General features: G+C 39.7%; 1 protein-coding gene across 2 annotated transcripts in view; it reads left to right on the top strand.

Annotated features, from left to right (window-relative positions):
- Positions 1-16,019, top strand: part of LOC127056827 (fibronectin type-III domain-containing protein 3A-like) — a 76,008-nt gene that overhangs the window by 44,375 nt on the left and 15,614 nt on the right. For both annotated transcript variants that reach the window (XM_050965123.1, XM_050965122.1), the window contains exons 6-15: positions 511-792; positions 4,643-4,701; positions 5,995-6,149; positions 6,404-6,463; positions 9,585-9,723; positions 11,549-11,602; positions 14,152-14,273; positions 14,359-14,533; positions 14,956-15,042; positions 15,309-15,447. In XM_050965123.1, the coding sequence (XP_050821080.1) occupies positions 511-792; positions 4,643-4,701; positions 5,995-6,149; positions 6,404-6,463; positions 9,585-9,723; positions 11,549-11,602; positions 14,152-14,273; positions 14,359-14,533; positions 14,956-15,042; positions 15,309-15,447 (1,272 nt within the window). The remainder of the gene's footprint in view (positions 1-510; positions 793-4,642; positions 4,702-5,994; positions 6,150-6,403; positions 6,464-9,584; positions 9,724-11,548; positions 11,603-14,151; positions 14,274-14,358; positions 14,534-14,955; positions 15,043-15,308; positions 15,448-16,019) is intronic.

The raw sequence follows: 16,019 nt of genomic DNA, 5'->3' as shown, positions 1-16,019 counted from the left end.
TTTTGAAAGAACAACCATAACGTTTTGTTCAGAGTTGCAAACATTTCAGAGTTACAAACCACCTCCGTTCCTGAGCTGTTCATAACTCTGAGGTCCCACTGTAGTATAAAACCAAAATAAACTTTGAGCTGCCTACTTTTACCACTACCTCTCTTATTGAGACACAAGTGATCCTAAAACACTGAGTGTATTGCCTGGAACTATAGGAAGCCCCTGCCAATCAGCAGTATGAAATTCTTATTTCCTCTGATGCCCACAGTGCGAATAACAGTGCGAAAATTGTCAAGACTTTGGTCTTCACTTGGGTGCAGTTTGTCACAGCTGTGAGCAGCACCAGATCTGTCCTCCTACAGACTCTGTTAGATAGCATTGCACTTTACACTTAGAATTTGCAAAGTTTTTCAATGCCTGGCTATGTTGCAGTTATTTTTTTTAACTTCCAGAGTGTTTCTCAACTGCCAGCTAAGCAAATTGTACTGAATAAAACATACAAATGTTGTTGTCTTTTAGAATCTCGTTCCCATGGAAGGACAAATTTTATTCAGCGAGATGAAAGGACTGTCAAAATGCAAGAACACCTGAAGAAAAGACTTAAGGAGAAACAAGCTAGTGGGCATACTACTAATAAACTTAACAGCCCTCCTTCACCGCATAAAGTTCCCAATTCTTCTAATACAAATGTTCAGAATGGATATGAAAATGGAAAAGGACAGCAAGCAGCATGCGGGCTAATAAAGCAAAAACAAATAGTAAAAACAAGAGCAAGCCCATCAGCAGATTCAGAGATGGGAGGTAAGTAGTAGCTATCTACTTTTGTCATGTAGGCTTTTTGATAGAAATACCTAAAGTATCTTACAGGTCTTACTCCTGGGAGATGGGGAGGAATTGTGTGCCACTGCACATGCACAGAATTCATGTTCCCCGCAGAAATTTTTCTGAAAGAAAATCCATTCTGCCAGGAAGGCACTGCAATTACATCTTTCACCCACCAGGGGCCTCTGTAGTGCCTGAAGAGAGGGCAACTGGCTCAGCCAGCTACAGAGAGCGCAGGGGAGAGACTATCTTCCTCACAGTGCCCTGCTCGTGTGGCCAGGTGAGGAGGCATGGGATATGAGGGGACAGACAGAGTAGGGCACACAGGGCTGCTGGGGAGTCAAGCAGACGGGGGTTCAGAGAGGTTGGGGGGCGGGGACAGACTGGATACAGGGGCACAGGAGCTAGTGGGGTGAGCGAGGGGCTGCATGGGGGTGGCTCCCTAACAATCCCTCCCTTCCTTCCCCTTCTTCCTCCCCCCCCACAAAAAAAAAAAAAACCCTGTTCCATACTTTTCCCACCCACACCCAGTAGCTCTCCTAGTTCATACACAGGCTCCTGCCCAGCAATTACTTCCCTCTCCCTCAGTTTCTCCATTACACCTGACTCCCATTCTACTTCTGAGAGATGCAGGAAATACATTTCTGTGTTGTAGTTTAAATGAATTATTACTCAGAGTTCTGTATCAAAACGCCTAGTAAGGAATCTGTAAAAAGAACAGGAGTACTTGTGGCACCTTAGAGACTAACAAATTTATTTGAACATAAGCTTTTGTGGGCTACAGCCCACTTCATCAGATGCATAGGAACATTCTATGCATCCGATGAAGTGGGCTTTAGCCCACAAAAGCTTATGTTCAAATAAATAAATTTGTTAGCCTCTAAGGTGCCACAAGTACTCTCGTTATTTTTACGGATACAGACTAATATGGCTGCTACTCTGAAACCTGTCACTAGTAAGGAATCTGTTTGTTCATTCAAAAAAAAAAAAATATCCTGAGTCTCTTTTTTGTTGTTGTCTGCATTGTTACAGACATACTTGCTAACAAGTATTTTGAAATAAATTACCAAAATAATTGAAACTGGAATGATTATATTGTGTTATTTTGACAAATAAAATATGCAGAAATTTTTAAATTTTTTGGTGCAGAATCCTCCAGAAGTAAGGTCTCTTGCAATTACTTAAAAAATAAAATAGACTTAAATTTCTTTGCCTTTTCAGGATTTATAGAGAAGGTCTGAAAGGTTTTCAATTGTGTTAGTTTTTTTTTAGCTTGGAAACGTTGGGAATATCAAGTCTGATGTTCTGTGGTTTTTCGCTGGAGTACCTCTTGGGGAAAATCAGGAAGCATGTTTATTATAACCTCAAATGACTTAATTGAAGTGGAAGGGTGTTGAATCTTCGTGGAAGATTCTTCTCCAGAATTTCAGTTAGTCACTGAAATTCAAGTGGTATTAAAACAGATTTTTAGTCAAGGAGTATAAACTGTTTGTCAGTTGCTCAGCTTTGAGAGAGACTGATGTGATTTTTTTGCTAGTTTTCTATACATCATCGCTGTCTTCCAGAGCAGACAAGACCTCAATTTCTAATATAAACCCAGAAAATCATTTTTTGCTTGAAAACAAAAATCCTTTCAGGCTTAATATATCATAAAGAAACACACTCATCAAGTTCAAACTTTTTTCCTAATGTTTTGCCCATCACTGCTGCAGCTATCCCCTCATAGGTTATACATGGGTTTAAAAAAAATTAACCTTTTGATTACATAATATTTGAAGTGTGTTGTGAGAAATTCACGCTTTATCACTTGCAACGATTGCTGATTTAGAACGTGCATCTCTTAGCCATGTATTAGGAAAATTCATGTTACTACTATTTAGCGGTGCTTGCGTCTGCAGGATATTTGGCTGTTTTCAAGCTTCTAATTTGTGTGCTAATTTCATTATAGCTGTATTGTTTCTCAGTTGTTAATCTTGCTCCTTTGGATAGCAACATAGAACTCCCATACCAGATAAGACCAGTGGCCCATCTAGTCTGGTATACTGCCAATACTAGCCCCTTCAGAGAAAGGTACTCAAAATTGTATAGTTCATTTATGGAATGATTTACCCATGGAAAGTTTTTTCAAACCCTTCAGCTGCTGGTTTGTTAGTGCCTTGAAACATGGGGATTTCTTTTCCCAAACTTTTAATATTGTCTTATGTAAATGTGGATATATTCTAATTCTCGTTTGGAATCTGCTAAACTCTTGTCCTTAACCTGTGAAACTTTGTCACAAGATGAATTGTTCATTGTGTAAAGTATTGCTTCTCATTTGTTGCTTTTCAATTTCATTGAATGTCTCTTTGCTCTTGTATTATGAGAGAAGATAAACATGAGTGTTTTACTTACCTTCTACATACCAGTCAACAGATTTATGCCTCTACCATATTGTCTCATCTCATCTAAACTAAACAGTCTCACTCTTTTCATTTATTTTTTTATATGGAAGTGCCTCTGTTCCTTTGTTTTATGTCCCTTCACTGAACTTTCTTTTGTTACTGCCATATCTTTCCTGAGATAGTGTTACCAGAACTCAGAACAGTATTCCATGTTGGGGTGTACCATAAATGTGTGTAACAAAATCAGGAATCTTTCTCATTCTAATGTTTCATATGAGTCTCGGTTATAAGAAGTCTTCATGAAATTTCAGTTGAAAAGTTTTAGTCTGAGCAGTAAACAGTATTTTAAAATGAAATTACTCAGTCTCTTTAAATGTTTTCAAATACTCCTTTGAGCACAATGATGGACTGTGCCAATTTAAAAAAAAAAAATAATTATGCAACTGCAAAATCAGTTTTCTGCCTTCTGTCTGAGCACTTGAGATACTGCTGTATCTCGGTGTATCACACAGTTGGAAGGAAGGAAGGAATGAAATGTAAATGATTTGTGATCCCAATTCATTAAAGGAATGCATGTGTAGACTTGTAATAAAAATACACATTTATTTTTAAAGTGAAAGACTACCTGTTAGGATTCAAATTGCAATACTCAGAGATGTGTTTCTCTACTGTAGATGACAAAATTGGCACTTCAATAGTAGAGTAAAACAGAAATCAGAATTTGGGTCTTGGCAGATAAGTAAAGGAGGAACTAACTTTCACTGGTATGTCTAAACATATGTTTTGTTAAAGATTTGCCCTTGCAAACAGTGGTTACATTTTTATCTTTTAAAAACATTTCAGTTTTCCTTTTAAGAATGCAATTTCAGTCTGAACTCTTGAATGTATAGGCTTCCATTAAATACATGTTTTAAATGAAATAGTTTTCATAAGCGTATGACTGACTATAACAACTCTGGGTGAAAATATATTCTGCTGTATTTTTAGTATGTAATTTAAAACTCTGAAATGCATCTTCCAAATTTATATGCATGGAGAAATTTGATTTACAAAGGAAATGCAGCATTAACTACATCACCAGTACATACAGCAGCCAAGACAAAATCATGTTGTACATTCTTAACATCTTATATTTTTATATAAAGATTTTTGTTCAATCAAAGTAAACCAAGATATGTTCAGATTAGGGAAATATATCCTTTGTGCAGGTTGTACTAAACAGGGTTTGTGTAACGCTGTTAGTTGTGGACAGTTCTACAAATCACACAGCCAAAACAACTAGGGGAAATGAACTTTACGTAATATATACTATTGTTAATCTCTTAATGAAGCTAACTCCATCTTGTGGTTGCACTTAGATAAGCATTTCTTATCTGCTGGCTTGGGAGGCAGAGGAGTTTATTTTTATTTTTTTTAACTGTAATGAAGTTTTACGTTTGGCTTTTCAGAGTCTGACACAGAATCCAAAAAGTTGGACAGTCTCCACATAAGCATTGGTAAACCTGTAGTAAGTATTGTCTTTGAAATGTTATGTATAATCCCCTGATTATATACTTTCTCTTGATTAAATAACAAATATTACAAACAGTATAAAAGCATTTTCTTCAATGGTCTTTTATTTGAAATGCTTTCAGTGTTGTAAATTGAAAGTACATGCTTTAGTGGTCGGAGCTTGAGGCCAAGCATCAGGAGCTCTGTTTTCAGTGCCCAGCTCTGCCGCTCACTTGCTGAGATATCTGGAGCAAGTTACTTAACCTCTGGGTGCCTCAATTCCCCACTCTGTAAAATGGGGATAATACCTGCCTCTGAGGTTATTTTATATTTGTAAATGCTTTAAGATCCTGTGATGAAAAGCACTCTGAGTCTGACGCAATCTGTCCTGAGTTCACTGGGTTTTGGACTGAGCTCAGTTGAGTGCAAAGTATTAAAGTAGTACTTACAAAAAATAGTGCATCATTTTCTGTTTTATTTAAAATCAAATTGGAGCATAGATTTGAGTATTTTCAGACTGTTTGGGATCTTGGAATCTTATGGTGATATTTTAAATAAATAATATGCTAAAATTGCAGTCAAGTACACGTAACTCCTTTTGTGCATCGGTTGTACAGAGTGCAAGCTGCATTCTTTTCTCCAGCTTTCCTGCCGTTCATTATGTTATGGTAATGTTGCTACTTTGCTGCCACTGTTACTCTGTGGGTTTAGTGCCAGAAAAAGCTGTGCAGACTTTAATTTGGAGGAAATTCGGAGTGCTGTGAAGAACTAAAACCAAATGGCAGAAAAGGCTTTTTAATACTTGGACCAAATCTTCTCGATTTGAGCACCTTAAAAAAATCTATATTGAGAAATATAAACAAGTGGTCAGATTTTTCAGGAGTGCTGTAGTTAGTGAGAACTGTGGGTACTCAGCTAGAAAATGGAGCCATTTGTTTGTGTGTAAACACACATTGGCTGCCTGATTTTTCTTAGGGTACCAAATCTGAAAACTTTGGCCTAAGTACTTAGTGCAGACACTGCAAGTGAAATAGAAATGTCATTTCACACCCTAAGACTGTTTAAATATGCCTGTGGTCTATTTATATTGTGCCTTTGATATGAGCATCCTAGAATGATTAATAGTTAAAATTGAAATTAAAGCTCAGTAAAATCCTAACTTAAAAAAGACTCAGCACTTCCACTAACTAAAAGTAAAGAATTCCTCCAGTGAGAAACTTAGTGGGCAAATGAGCAAGTACCATGTTAATGACTAATGTAGCTTTATTATAGCAAGCAAACCTATTTGCATTATTTATGGTTTTTAAAGGTTTCTGATATACAAGCAAGATCAGCAGTTCTGTCCTGGAATCTCTCAGTTAGTTCACAGAATGGAGAAAGTCAGAGTCTCACTCCAGCAACATTTATATTTGAAGTAGCAATATCCATCAACGGCAAAAATGGAAAATTTAAATCTGTCTATATGTAAGTCTGGTTTCACAGTACATATGTTCAAATACACTGACATAGATCAGCAGTGTTTTTATCAGGAGGTATACGGTGTCTTGCAGACCTACTTTTTTCACATGCAAATCATTTTAAGTAATATCCGTAGGCCTTATGTATAAAGGGGATAATGGACACTTTGACACTCAGTGTACATTGTATAGTTCTATTTTTTGCAATAAGCCCTTGTTTTGAAGTACATGTGAGAGCTATCACTCTTTTTGTTCCTACAGAGGAGAAGAAACAACAATTACCCTTCCTGAACTCAGACCAGCAACAGATTGCCATGTCAGGTATGTACTGGGAACTTCCCTACTAGAATTGGAATACCCAATATTGTGTTACATTAGAATTATGTGATTTCTTCCTTCTTGAAATGGATGGGATTATGAACTATTTACCAGGGTTCGATATAAAATGTGATTGTGTCCATGCACTGTTATTGTTGCCACTTGTATACTAACATTGTCCTATTTGTAATGCCAAAATTGATAAATATCATGCCTTTTGCTGGTTAGCATTTTTGCCTACCGTTGTCCCTCTGCCTGTCTCCTCTGATTCCAGCAGAAAAGGAGGAGTTAAGTGGTTTCCTATAGTTCCATGCTACTGCTCTAAAGGGTAGAGCAGGAATCAGGAAGAGGGAGATTCTTCTAGACTAAGGACAGCAGCCAAGGAAAGAATAATCATCAGCCTTCCTGGACCTCCTTTCACATGTCTTGGGGGAGCAGAAGGAGTCTCTGAGCTAATCTCTGTTGAGGTGAGGGGAGGCTTCCAAACTGCTCCCCAGGAAACCTTAATAGTACTAGAGGAGGGGAAACTGAGGCTGGTTGGAATAGTGGGAGAGCAGACCCCTTAGTGGCAGAAGAGAGAATGGAGTATTTGAGAGGAGGAGAGGCTTGCAAGAATCAGCATTTGCCATCTAGAGCTCTTAAGGCCCATCAGAGCAAACAAATCCTTTCCCCTACAGTGCCTAATTATGCAGGAAAGGAGACTGGCTGGAGTAGTGAGTTCGGAGGCATCCAAAAGCAGAAGGGAGCTCCAATATAGGGTCCTGTGTGGGACTAGTGTAGAGCCCTGCAGCGAGATTAGAATCCCATGGGTCCTGCAGGACCTGCTGCCATAATAGCGGGAACAGGACAGGAGCAGGATTAAAAATCATCCTACACAGGGCTCTACTCCAATATTTGTTGGATACAGGAGAAGACAACTCTCAAATCCTACTACAGGAAAAACACCACTCCTATAAATTGCAGAATGTTTTCCAGTGTGTTGCATACTTCAGTGAAGTCTTGTTGCATCGTTTATTTCTAATGTGCTGCCTAGATCACAAGGGCCACCTCCAGTCTAAGCAATATGAAACATGCATACATGGTAGAAGACAAGTAGGTATGGGGCCTTGGTTCTGTATTTAGTTAATTTCTAGTCTTGTTCAAGAGTAGTGTTATCTCGGAATTCCTTGTCTTTCTGATTTTTCAGGCGAGCTACAGTGTTCTTGAATTTCCCATACAGTTCTAAATGTATTGGTTAGTCCCCGTCCCCCCCCCCCCGCCATGTTTTGGATGGTTGACAGCAGCGATTTTAGTATAGCCATAGATTTAATGTCTGGCAGCTATATCTTCTTTCATGTGTGTTTCTTGGAGGGTCACAATGTCAATGTGATGGTCTTTGAGGGTTCTTGAGAAGTAATCCACTTTTTCCCTGGACATCCCTTCTACATTAATTTGGTATATTCAGAGGACTGGCCCAACTGTTCTTTTTTGGTCCTGGAAAGGGCGGTTTGAGCAAGTATAATTGTTAAGTTCACTGAGAGGTCGGCAGTCACACTAAACTTCTTGACACTCAACTTAATAATACTATGCGCATGGTGTCGAGGACGCTCAAATCTACTCCAGTTGACTGGCTCCCAGTCCTGTCACACATCCAGCTTCTGCTGATTAGAAGAGCTGCTCAGACATCTCGCTTTCTTAATTGTGTCAAGGCAAATACGAGGATCCCACTGCACCATGACCTGCAGAACCCGCCAAAGACGAGATTAAAATCCTGCAACCCTCTATGGAACCATATCAAGATCCTTACACCCAACTTTGATGCTGAGGCTCAATGAAGAATCACATGGATCATTTCAACCACTCAAAACAAACAGCTCATCGTTGATCCTGTTGAGAAACCACTGGGTTTTGATTTATGTCGGAAAAGCTGGTGCAGATTGAATCGCATTGGGCATATCATGGGAGATGTGGACAAACCTTCTTTAAGTGGAAAATGAGGGAAACACCTATATGTGACTGGTCACCAGGCATAAACGACGGAGCACATCATATCTGAATGTCCCCTTCGTTCTTCTGCCGGGAGCTTGAAGGACATTCACCAGTTCACTGCTTTGGCAATATGCTGGCTGTCAAACTTAGATATAAATTTGTAGTTGTTGCTACTTATCCAAGCCATACGAAAGAAGAAGTTAACCTCCATTTAAGTTAGTAGTTTGTGCAGATATTTATAATACAAATTTACCTGGAAGACTTGTACCTGAATAATTTGAAAGTTTAATTTATTCATTTTATATACCCTTGAGTGTCAAGGCCTTCTAGCATATTTGAATATAAAGTAATCCTCTTCTGCTGTCTCATCCATCTGGTAACATTCTTTAATATAGTTTTGATCATGAATCCCATATGTGTTTTATCATTTACTTTGTCACAGTGGTGACATCCTGACGGTCTGACAACTGGGCTCATGTTAAATATGCTTCTTGAAAACAGAATTCATTTGAAAATTGTTTAACATGAAGTTGTTTACTTTTCTCATAGGTCTATAACAGGTTTAAAATTTACTTTTGCTTCTAGCTTTAAAGATCAAGCTTGTTAACCGTAAGCCCCAGAAATGCTGAATTGTTTCATTTGGAGGAATATCAACAGTTAGAATTGATTCGTCAGTGCTTTTCATGTTTAAAAACATAAAATGTAGAGCTCATGAACAGTGCCAGATTGACAGCCCTCGAGTCTGAGCTTCTCTGTCCACAAAATGGTTAAACCCAAGGAAACTGCATTGTGGGCATCTCCATGCTGCTCTTCCAATTTGCCTTTATTTCCCTGACACTGCCAACGATAGTGGCATTTGTGGTGATTTTTGAGACATGAATACCAATCCACTATGGACTGGAATGGATCATAAATTCACTTCATTAGACCTCTCTTGGACAATTACAGTGCTAACAGGGTGAGTTATACTTGAACCAGTGGTCTAGGGAAGAAAGGCTCTGTATTACACTTCTAGTACAATAAACCATCTACTCTCTTTTCTCTACCTTCTGCCTCTTAAGTGCAGTTCTCAAACTGATGCTCCATGTTCTGAATTTTAGGATATTCATGTGATGATAATATTGGGACACTTCATTAATTGTCCTTTGTCATTCAGAATTTCAGCAACAAGCAGTTCCATAAAAGAATCTGTTTCCGAATTGGTGAGTTTTACTACAGAAAGTTGTGAACCAGACCCTCCAGCTGCACCTAAACTAATCAACAGAACGAAAAACAGCTTGAGTTTACAGTGGAAGGTAAATAACTTGGCAGGGATATTTAGTCTTGACAAAGCAAAACGTACTAGTTCTCTTTTTTTAAAGTTGGATTTTAAGTTGCTCAGTGAAGATTGTTACTCTGCAATATAGCTGAAATATCACTTCTCCATCTCCAGGTCATCCTGTTTTCTTCTGTTACTTATTCAATATCCTTTGTATCACATTAATATGTTAGTTGGTAGCATGCTTTTGTCAGCATAAAAAACATTGTATTTTGTCAATGCAGAAATACATGTGTATGACCTAGAATATTTGGAAAAATTCTCTACTGAAACGATGGCATGTGAGAGAGGGGAGCATCAACACCTCTAATGCTTAGGGTCCCCGTGTGGTAGATTAAATAGCATAGAATGTCGGAGATAACTCTGAAGCTGAATTCTATTATTTTAGCTTGGTTTATGCATCATGATCTCTCCCCTCCCTCCCCTAGGCTAACTCTTGAATAGACTATGCAATGTATTCTATATAGACATGTTACAATTCATTGTGTGTTTATTAGACTGAGTTTTGTAAGACTATCCCTGTTCATGTGTTTGACTGAAAAATATCTTTGCAATTACATATGGCTCTCTGGTTTAATATAGCTTCATGCTCAGTAAACGTACATTGTCATCCTGATTTTCAGAAACATACAAGTGCACAACTCAATTGCAGTTACATATGCTGTCATCGTATGAGCAAATACCCAGTTTGTGAGCACAGTTGTGGTAACTGATGTGTAAAGTAGGCAAGTGAAAATCAGAAAATCAGTGTCACAACTCTAGATGAGTTCCCTCTCCTAGATGCTCCAAGCTAGTACACAAGACCCAAACAGAACCTTTGGTCCCTCATGCTCTTGGCTTCCTGGGGTTGGGCAGAACTGAGGCACTGTGTCTCTGGCTCTGGGCCTCTAGGCTCACTCTCCAGGTGCAAACCCAAAGTCATATATTCCTCTTGCATTAATACCTATTCTCTCCAAAGCTTCCCCAGTAGCTGCTGGGTGGTCCAGAGTTCCACCAGAGCTGTGGACGATTTGGTTTCCTGTTACTCTCTTTGGGAAGTACATGATGTAACAAAATAACGTAGACTCTGCAAAAGAATTTCTAAACCGACACACACGAGATACATAGATGGATAGAAAAATAACATACACTTGCATGCAACACCCTGCCTCAGTTTACTTACCTTCCTGAAATTTCTTTGGGTCTGACTGTTTTCCAGGGAGTTCAGGATTCTTTTGCACCATTCCTCCTCCTGCCCAGTCTTATTTTCTGGTTTTGGTCTCTCCATAAAAATCCTCCAGCATATAAGCACAGTTTTGGTCATGAGTTCCAGCATGAGACGTCATGCTCTAGTGTTGCTCCATTCATGTCTGAGGGGATAGTGATGTGATAGGAGTCATTAGCAGAGCAGTAGTCCTTCCAGGGAGGCTCCGTTGTCCTGCTAATACAAATTTCATCAATTCATGTGGGCATTAATATCTGTCACATTGAGTGGCAGAACATCCAGAAGTATATAAACATAGAGTTCTTAAATCAAACTGGAATTCATAAATTCACATACATTCCCAAACCATCACAATAAAGTCTGAAATGATCACTGAAAGAGTGCTTAAATATAAGTGTCAGGAGGGAAAGGTGAGATATAGTGTGAACTGTACAGTTAAAATTGGTTTGTGTTGTCCTTACTTAGTTATGTCTAAGTAACACCATTTGAAACCCTACCCTCGGTATTAAAATCTTTCAGTTCAACATCCAAATGTCTGTGTAAAATGAAACTCTACTTTTAAACCTTTGATCCGATCTTTTGTTTGTTTGTTTTTCAGTCTTCAAATGATAATGGTTCCAAAATAACTAATTTTCTCTTAGAATGGGATGAGGTAAGCCCTTTATTTTTATGATGGAAAAGTTGCGTGAAAGCATGAATGCTTTGCAGATATGAGTGAATATGTATATTGCTTAAGTAGATACACATTTTTTTATTGTGCCAGTCAATATATAGCCCACTTTAAAATAATAAACAAAACTTGGGCTAGATCTATAGTACTACCGCTATTTCAAACAGAGATTCCATTAAATTACTCTTGGAATACAGTGTTAAATTGTAAACTGTTTGATGTATTTGATTTTTTTGTCATCCTAAGTAATAGTCATAATATATCCATTTATTAGTGAGCATGATGAGTCCATTTCATGAAGACAGTCATAAACGTCACTTAAAACTTTCAAAAGTTCTTACTGAAAATGAGTTTTGTAATGACTGGACAAAATATCAAAGGATTAACATCTTAGTTTGCATAGGTATCCAAGGGAGTTTGGATGCTTATTGCTACCTTAACTAAGGTTATGTCTTACACAGCAGGAGCTGTTTCTAGTGTAATTGATAAGACAGCCAATGTAAGTAACACAGACACACTGCATCACCCTAACTACACTCACATAAGCCTTACACCTCTGGTGGAGGTGGAGTTATGATGTCAGGGTATGTCTACACTATGAAATTAGGTCGAATTTATAGAAGTTGTTTTTTTAGAAATCGTTTTTATACAGTCAATTGTGTGTGTCCCCACCCAAAATGCTCTAAGCGCATTAAGTCGGCGGACTGCGTCCACAGTACCAAGGCTAGTGTCGACTTCTGGAGTGTTGCACTGTGGATAGCTCTGAGTAGCTATCCCACAGTTCCCGCAGTCTCCGCCGCCCATTGGAATTCTGGATTGAGATCCCAATGCCTGATGGGACAAAAACATTGTTACGGGTGGTTCTGGGTACATGTCATCAGGCCCCTCCCTCCCTCCATGAATGCAACGGCAGACAATCATTTCATGCCTTTTTTCTTGGGTTACCTGAGCAGAAGCCATACAACAACAAACATGAAGCCCGCTCAGCTCACCGTCACGGTACGTCTCCTGGGTGCTGGCAGAGGTGGGACTGCATTGCTACACAGCAGCAGCTCATTGCCTTTTGGCAGCAGACGATGCATTACGATTGGTAGCCATCATCATCATATTCCTGGGTTCTCTTGTAGCCGACCTCAGTGAGATTGGTTGGGGCGCTTGGGCAGACATGGGAGTGACTCAGCCAGGTCATTCCCGTTTTCTGCCAAGCACCCAGGAGATGATGATGGCTAGCAGTCCTACTGCACCGTCTTCTCGCGAGCAGCCAGGAGATGATGATGATGGCTAGCAATCGTAATGCAGCATCTTCTGCCGAGCACCCAGGAGATGATGGTGGCTAGCAGTCGAACTGCACCATCTGCTGCCACCCTAAAGATGTAAAAGATAGATGAAGTGGATCAAAACAAGAAATACACGATTTGGTTTGTATTCATTTGCTTCCTCCCGCCATGAAATCAACGGCCTGCTAAACGCAGGGTTTTGAGTTCAATCCTTGAGGGGGCCATTCTGTGTGACAGTTGTTTGTGTTTCTCCTTGATGCAAAGCCACTCTTTTTGTTGATTTTAATTCCCTGTAAGCCATGTAGTCAGTCGCCCCTCCCACCGTCAGAGCAACGGCTGACAGTTGTTTCGCGCAAAACCAGGCGAGGAGGCGACTGACTACGGGCCTTTTCTTGTCTACCTGGCCAGTGCATCTGAGTTGAGAGCGCTGTCCAGAGCGGTCACAATGGAGCACTCTGGGATAGCTCCCGGAGGCCAATACCGTCAAATTGCGTCCATGCTATCCCAAATTCAACCCGGCAAGGCCAATTTCAGCGCTAATCCCCTCATCGGAGGTGGAATAAAGAAATCGATTTAAAGAGTCCTTTAAGTCAGAAAAAAGGGCTTTTTTGTGTGGACAGGTCCAGGGTTAAATCAAGATAATGCTGCTAAATTCGACCTAAAGTCATAGCGTAGACCAGGCCTCAGTGTAGTAGGGCACTTAAATCAACGGGAGGAAGGCTGCAGTGTAGACACTGACATAATTAGGTCAATGTAAGGCAGCTTATGTTGATCTAACTGTAGTGTAGACCAGCTCTAAGTCTCAAATTTTTTAGTAGCCCTTCCTGTGATCCTTTAGGTTATTTTTCTCTGCATTCCAAACCCTCTTACCAGTAGGCCTTGGTCTTTCTAGCTCTAATGACCATCCTTCCACTCGAGGAATTCTGCTATATTGTAGTCTGTCTCCCCTTCTCACCCCATTAGTGACATATCCTCAGTCGTAAGTTATTGGTTTCCCTGTTTAGCTGGTATCCAGCATTGAAAATGTCAGGCCACTGGCCTTCTGTTTTGAAAAGTAGTCTAATATAAAAAATAAACAGCTTGGATAAGATCACAACCTGCCCACATGTAATATTTAGCTTTAATTCCTTTATTAAAATTTTGAATTAGTGGAGTAACAGAGGAAGGTGGAGAGCAGAGGAGATTAAATTTAACCTTAAAAATAGTCCCTATGTAAAAGTTACTTAAGTCTGTCTTCATTTTATTTGTTTAAAGGGAAAGAGTGGAGCCTTCAAAGAATGCTACTATGGGAATCTAAAGCAATACAAACTAACCAAACTTTCTCCTTCTACAAAGTACTTGCTCAGATTAGCTGCTAAAAATGACATCGGAATGAGGTAAAATGTATTGTTTGTTTCTCACTTTAATTTCTCAACAGCCCAAGCTAATGTTACTAACCTTTAAATTTAACTTTTTTTTCAGTGGGTTTAGTGATACAGTGGCATATTATACAGCAGGAATCGTCCCTTCACCACCACTGCCCCCTCAGTTTATTGAAGCAGGAGTAACATGGTTATCATTAAAATGGAGCCCACCTAATGGCATGTCTTCAGATGACTCTCTGACTTACACTTTAGATATGGAAGAAGAAGATTCTGTAAGTTGGGTTTTCTTAATGTTTTGATGAGTAGTCTGTAATTTCAGTGTAAATGTTTGTGTAATAATATGAAAAATTGCACCAAAATTAACAGTTCATAAACACTGTGTAATTAATAAAACAGCTTTTCATAAAGTGGAATTGCTGACGTATGTAGGGACCTATACTATCTAATGATAAAAAAAAAAAATTCTAGCGTAATTGCTGAAGTTGCCATACTCTTCTGTTTATGAAGTAATTCACCTTATTAGAGACACTTTTTATATAGTATAGAACCATATAGACTTGGTTAGAAGTATCCCAGGGGATTTCAAATGGTTTAATGCTTGAGAAATTTGTGGAGACCAATTGCTGCTCTTACTGTTTTACCAGGAGAGTTGTTAGTGACTGTATGCCTGGTCTTAATTTTCTGTGCTTTACAGGGTTATGGTTTTCAGCCGAAATACAATGGAGAAGAACTTTCATGCACTTTAAAAAATCTAAGGAGGAGTACTTCTTATAAGTTTAGGGTATGTGCCAAATTACGTATTTGATTTCCTTTTATTTTTTTTTCTGGAGCTGTTTGCTAGTAGCACTTGTATGGTGTTTCCTAACCATATACAATAGCAGGCTAGCCTAGTAGTAGTAGTTTTTCAGTGGGATTACATTTTTATTTCATTATGGTGTCAGAGGAATGTTTTAAAAATAATTGCCTTTCTCTTTTTGATCTTTGTTTGCAAATTACCCTGATATTGTCCATGGCAATCAATCAATATATTATATTCATTCTTAACAGCTCTCTGCCTGCAACAATGAAGGAAAAAGTATCCCTAGTGAGGTAGTAGAATACAGCACAATTCCTGATAAACCTGGACCGCCAAGTAAACCAAGTGTAAAGGGAAAGATCCATTCACACACTGTGAAAGTTACATGGGGTAAGTGAACTTGTGTTAATTTTTGTCTTCCCTTGCTCCTCGAAAGAGAAATGAGCCTATAAGGCATGGGTGAGAAAACTACGGCCCGGGGGCCACATCTGGACCTCCAGATGTTTTCATCCAGCCCTTGAACTCCTGACAGGAAGCGGGGTCCAGGGCTCACCCCGCTCCAGTGCTCCAGCCGGGGAGTGGGATCAAGGATTTGCTCTGCTCCACATGGCTCCCAGAAGCAGCGGCATGACCCCCTCTGGCCCCTACACGTAGGGGCAACCAGGGGACTCTACATGCTGCCCCCATCCCAAATGCTGACCTCACAACTCCCATTGTCTGGGATCTGCAGGGGCGGCGCCTGCGGACAAGGCAGCCTACAGAGCCGCCTGGCTGCATCTCCACATAGGAGCCAGAGGGGGGATGTGCTTCTACTTCTGGGAGTTGCTTGAGGTAAGCACTGCCTGGACCCTGCACCCCTGATCTCTTTCCACACCGTGGCCCCCTGCCCCAGCCCAGAGACCCCTCCTGTACCCTGAACTCTTCATTTCTGGCCCCACCCAAGAACCCACACCCCATAGACA

This window comes from Gopherus flavomarginatus, chromosome 8, assembly GCF_025201925.1.
Source record: "Gopherus flavomarginatus isolate rGopFla2 chromosome 8, rGopFla2.mat.asm, whole genome shotgun sequence".
NCBI lineage: Eukaryota > Metazoa > Chordata > Testudines > Testudinidae > Gopherus > Gopherus flavomarginatus.
Note: the sequence above shows the minus strand (reverse complement) of the source record. Positions and strands in the feature narration are given on the sequence as shown.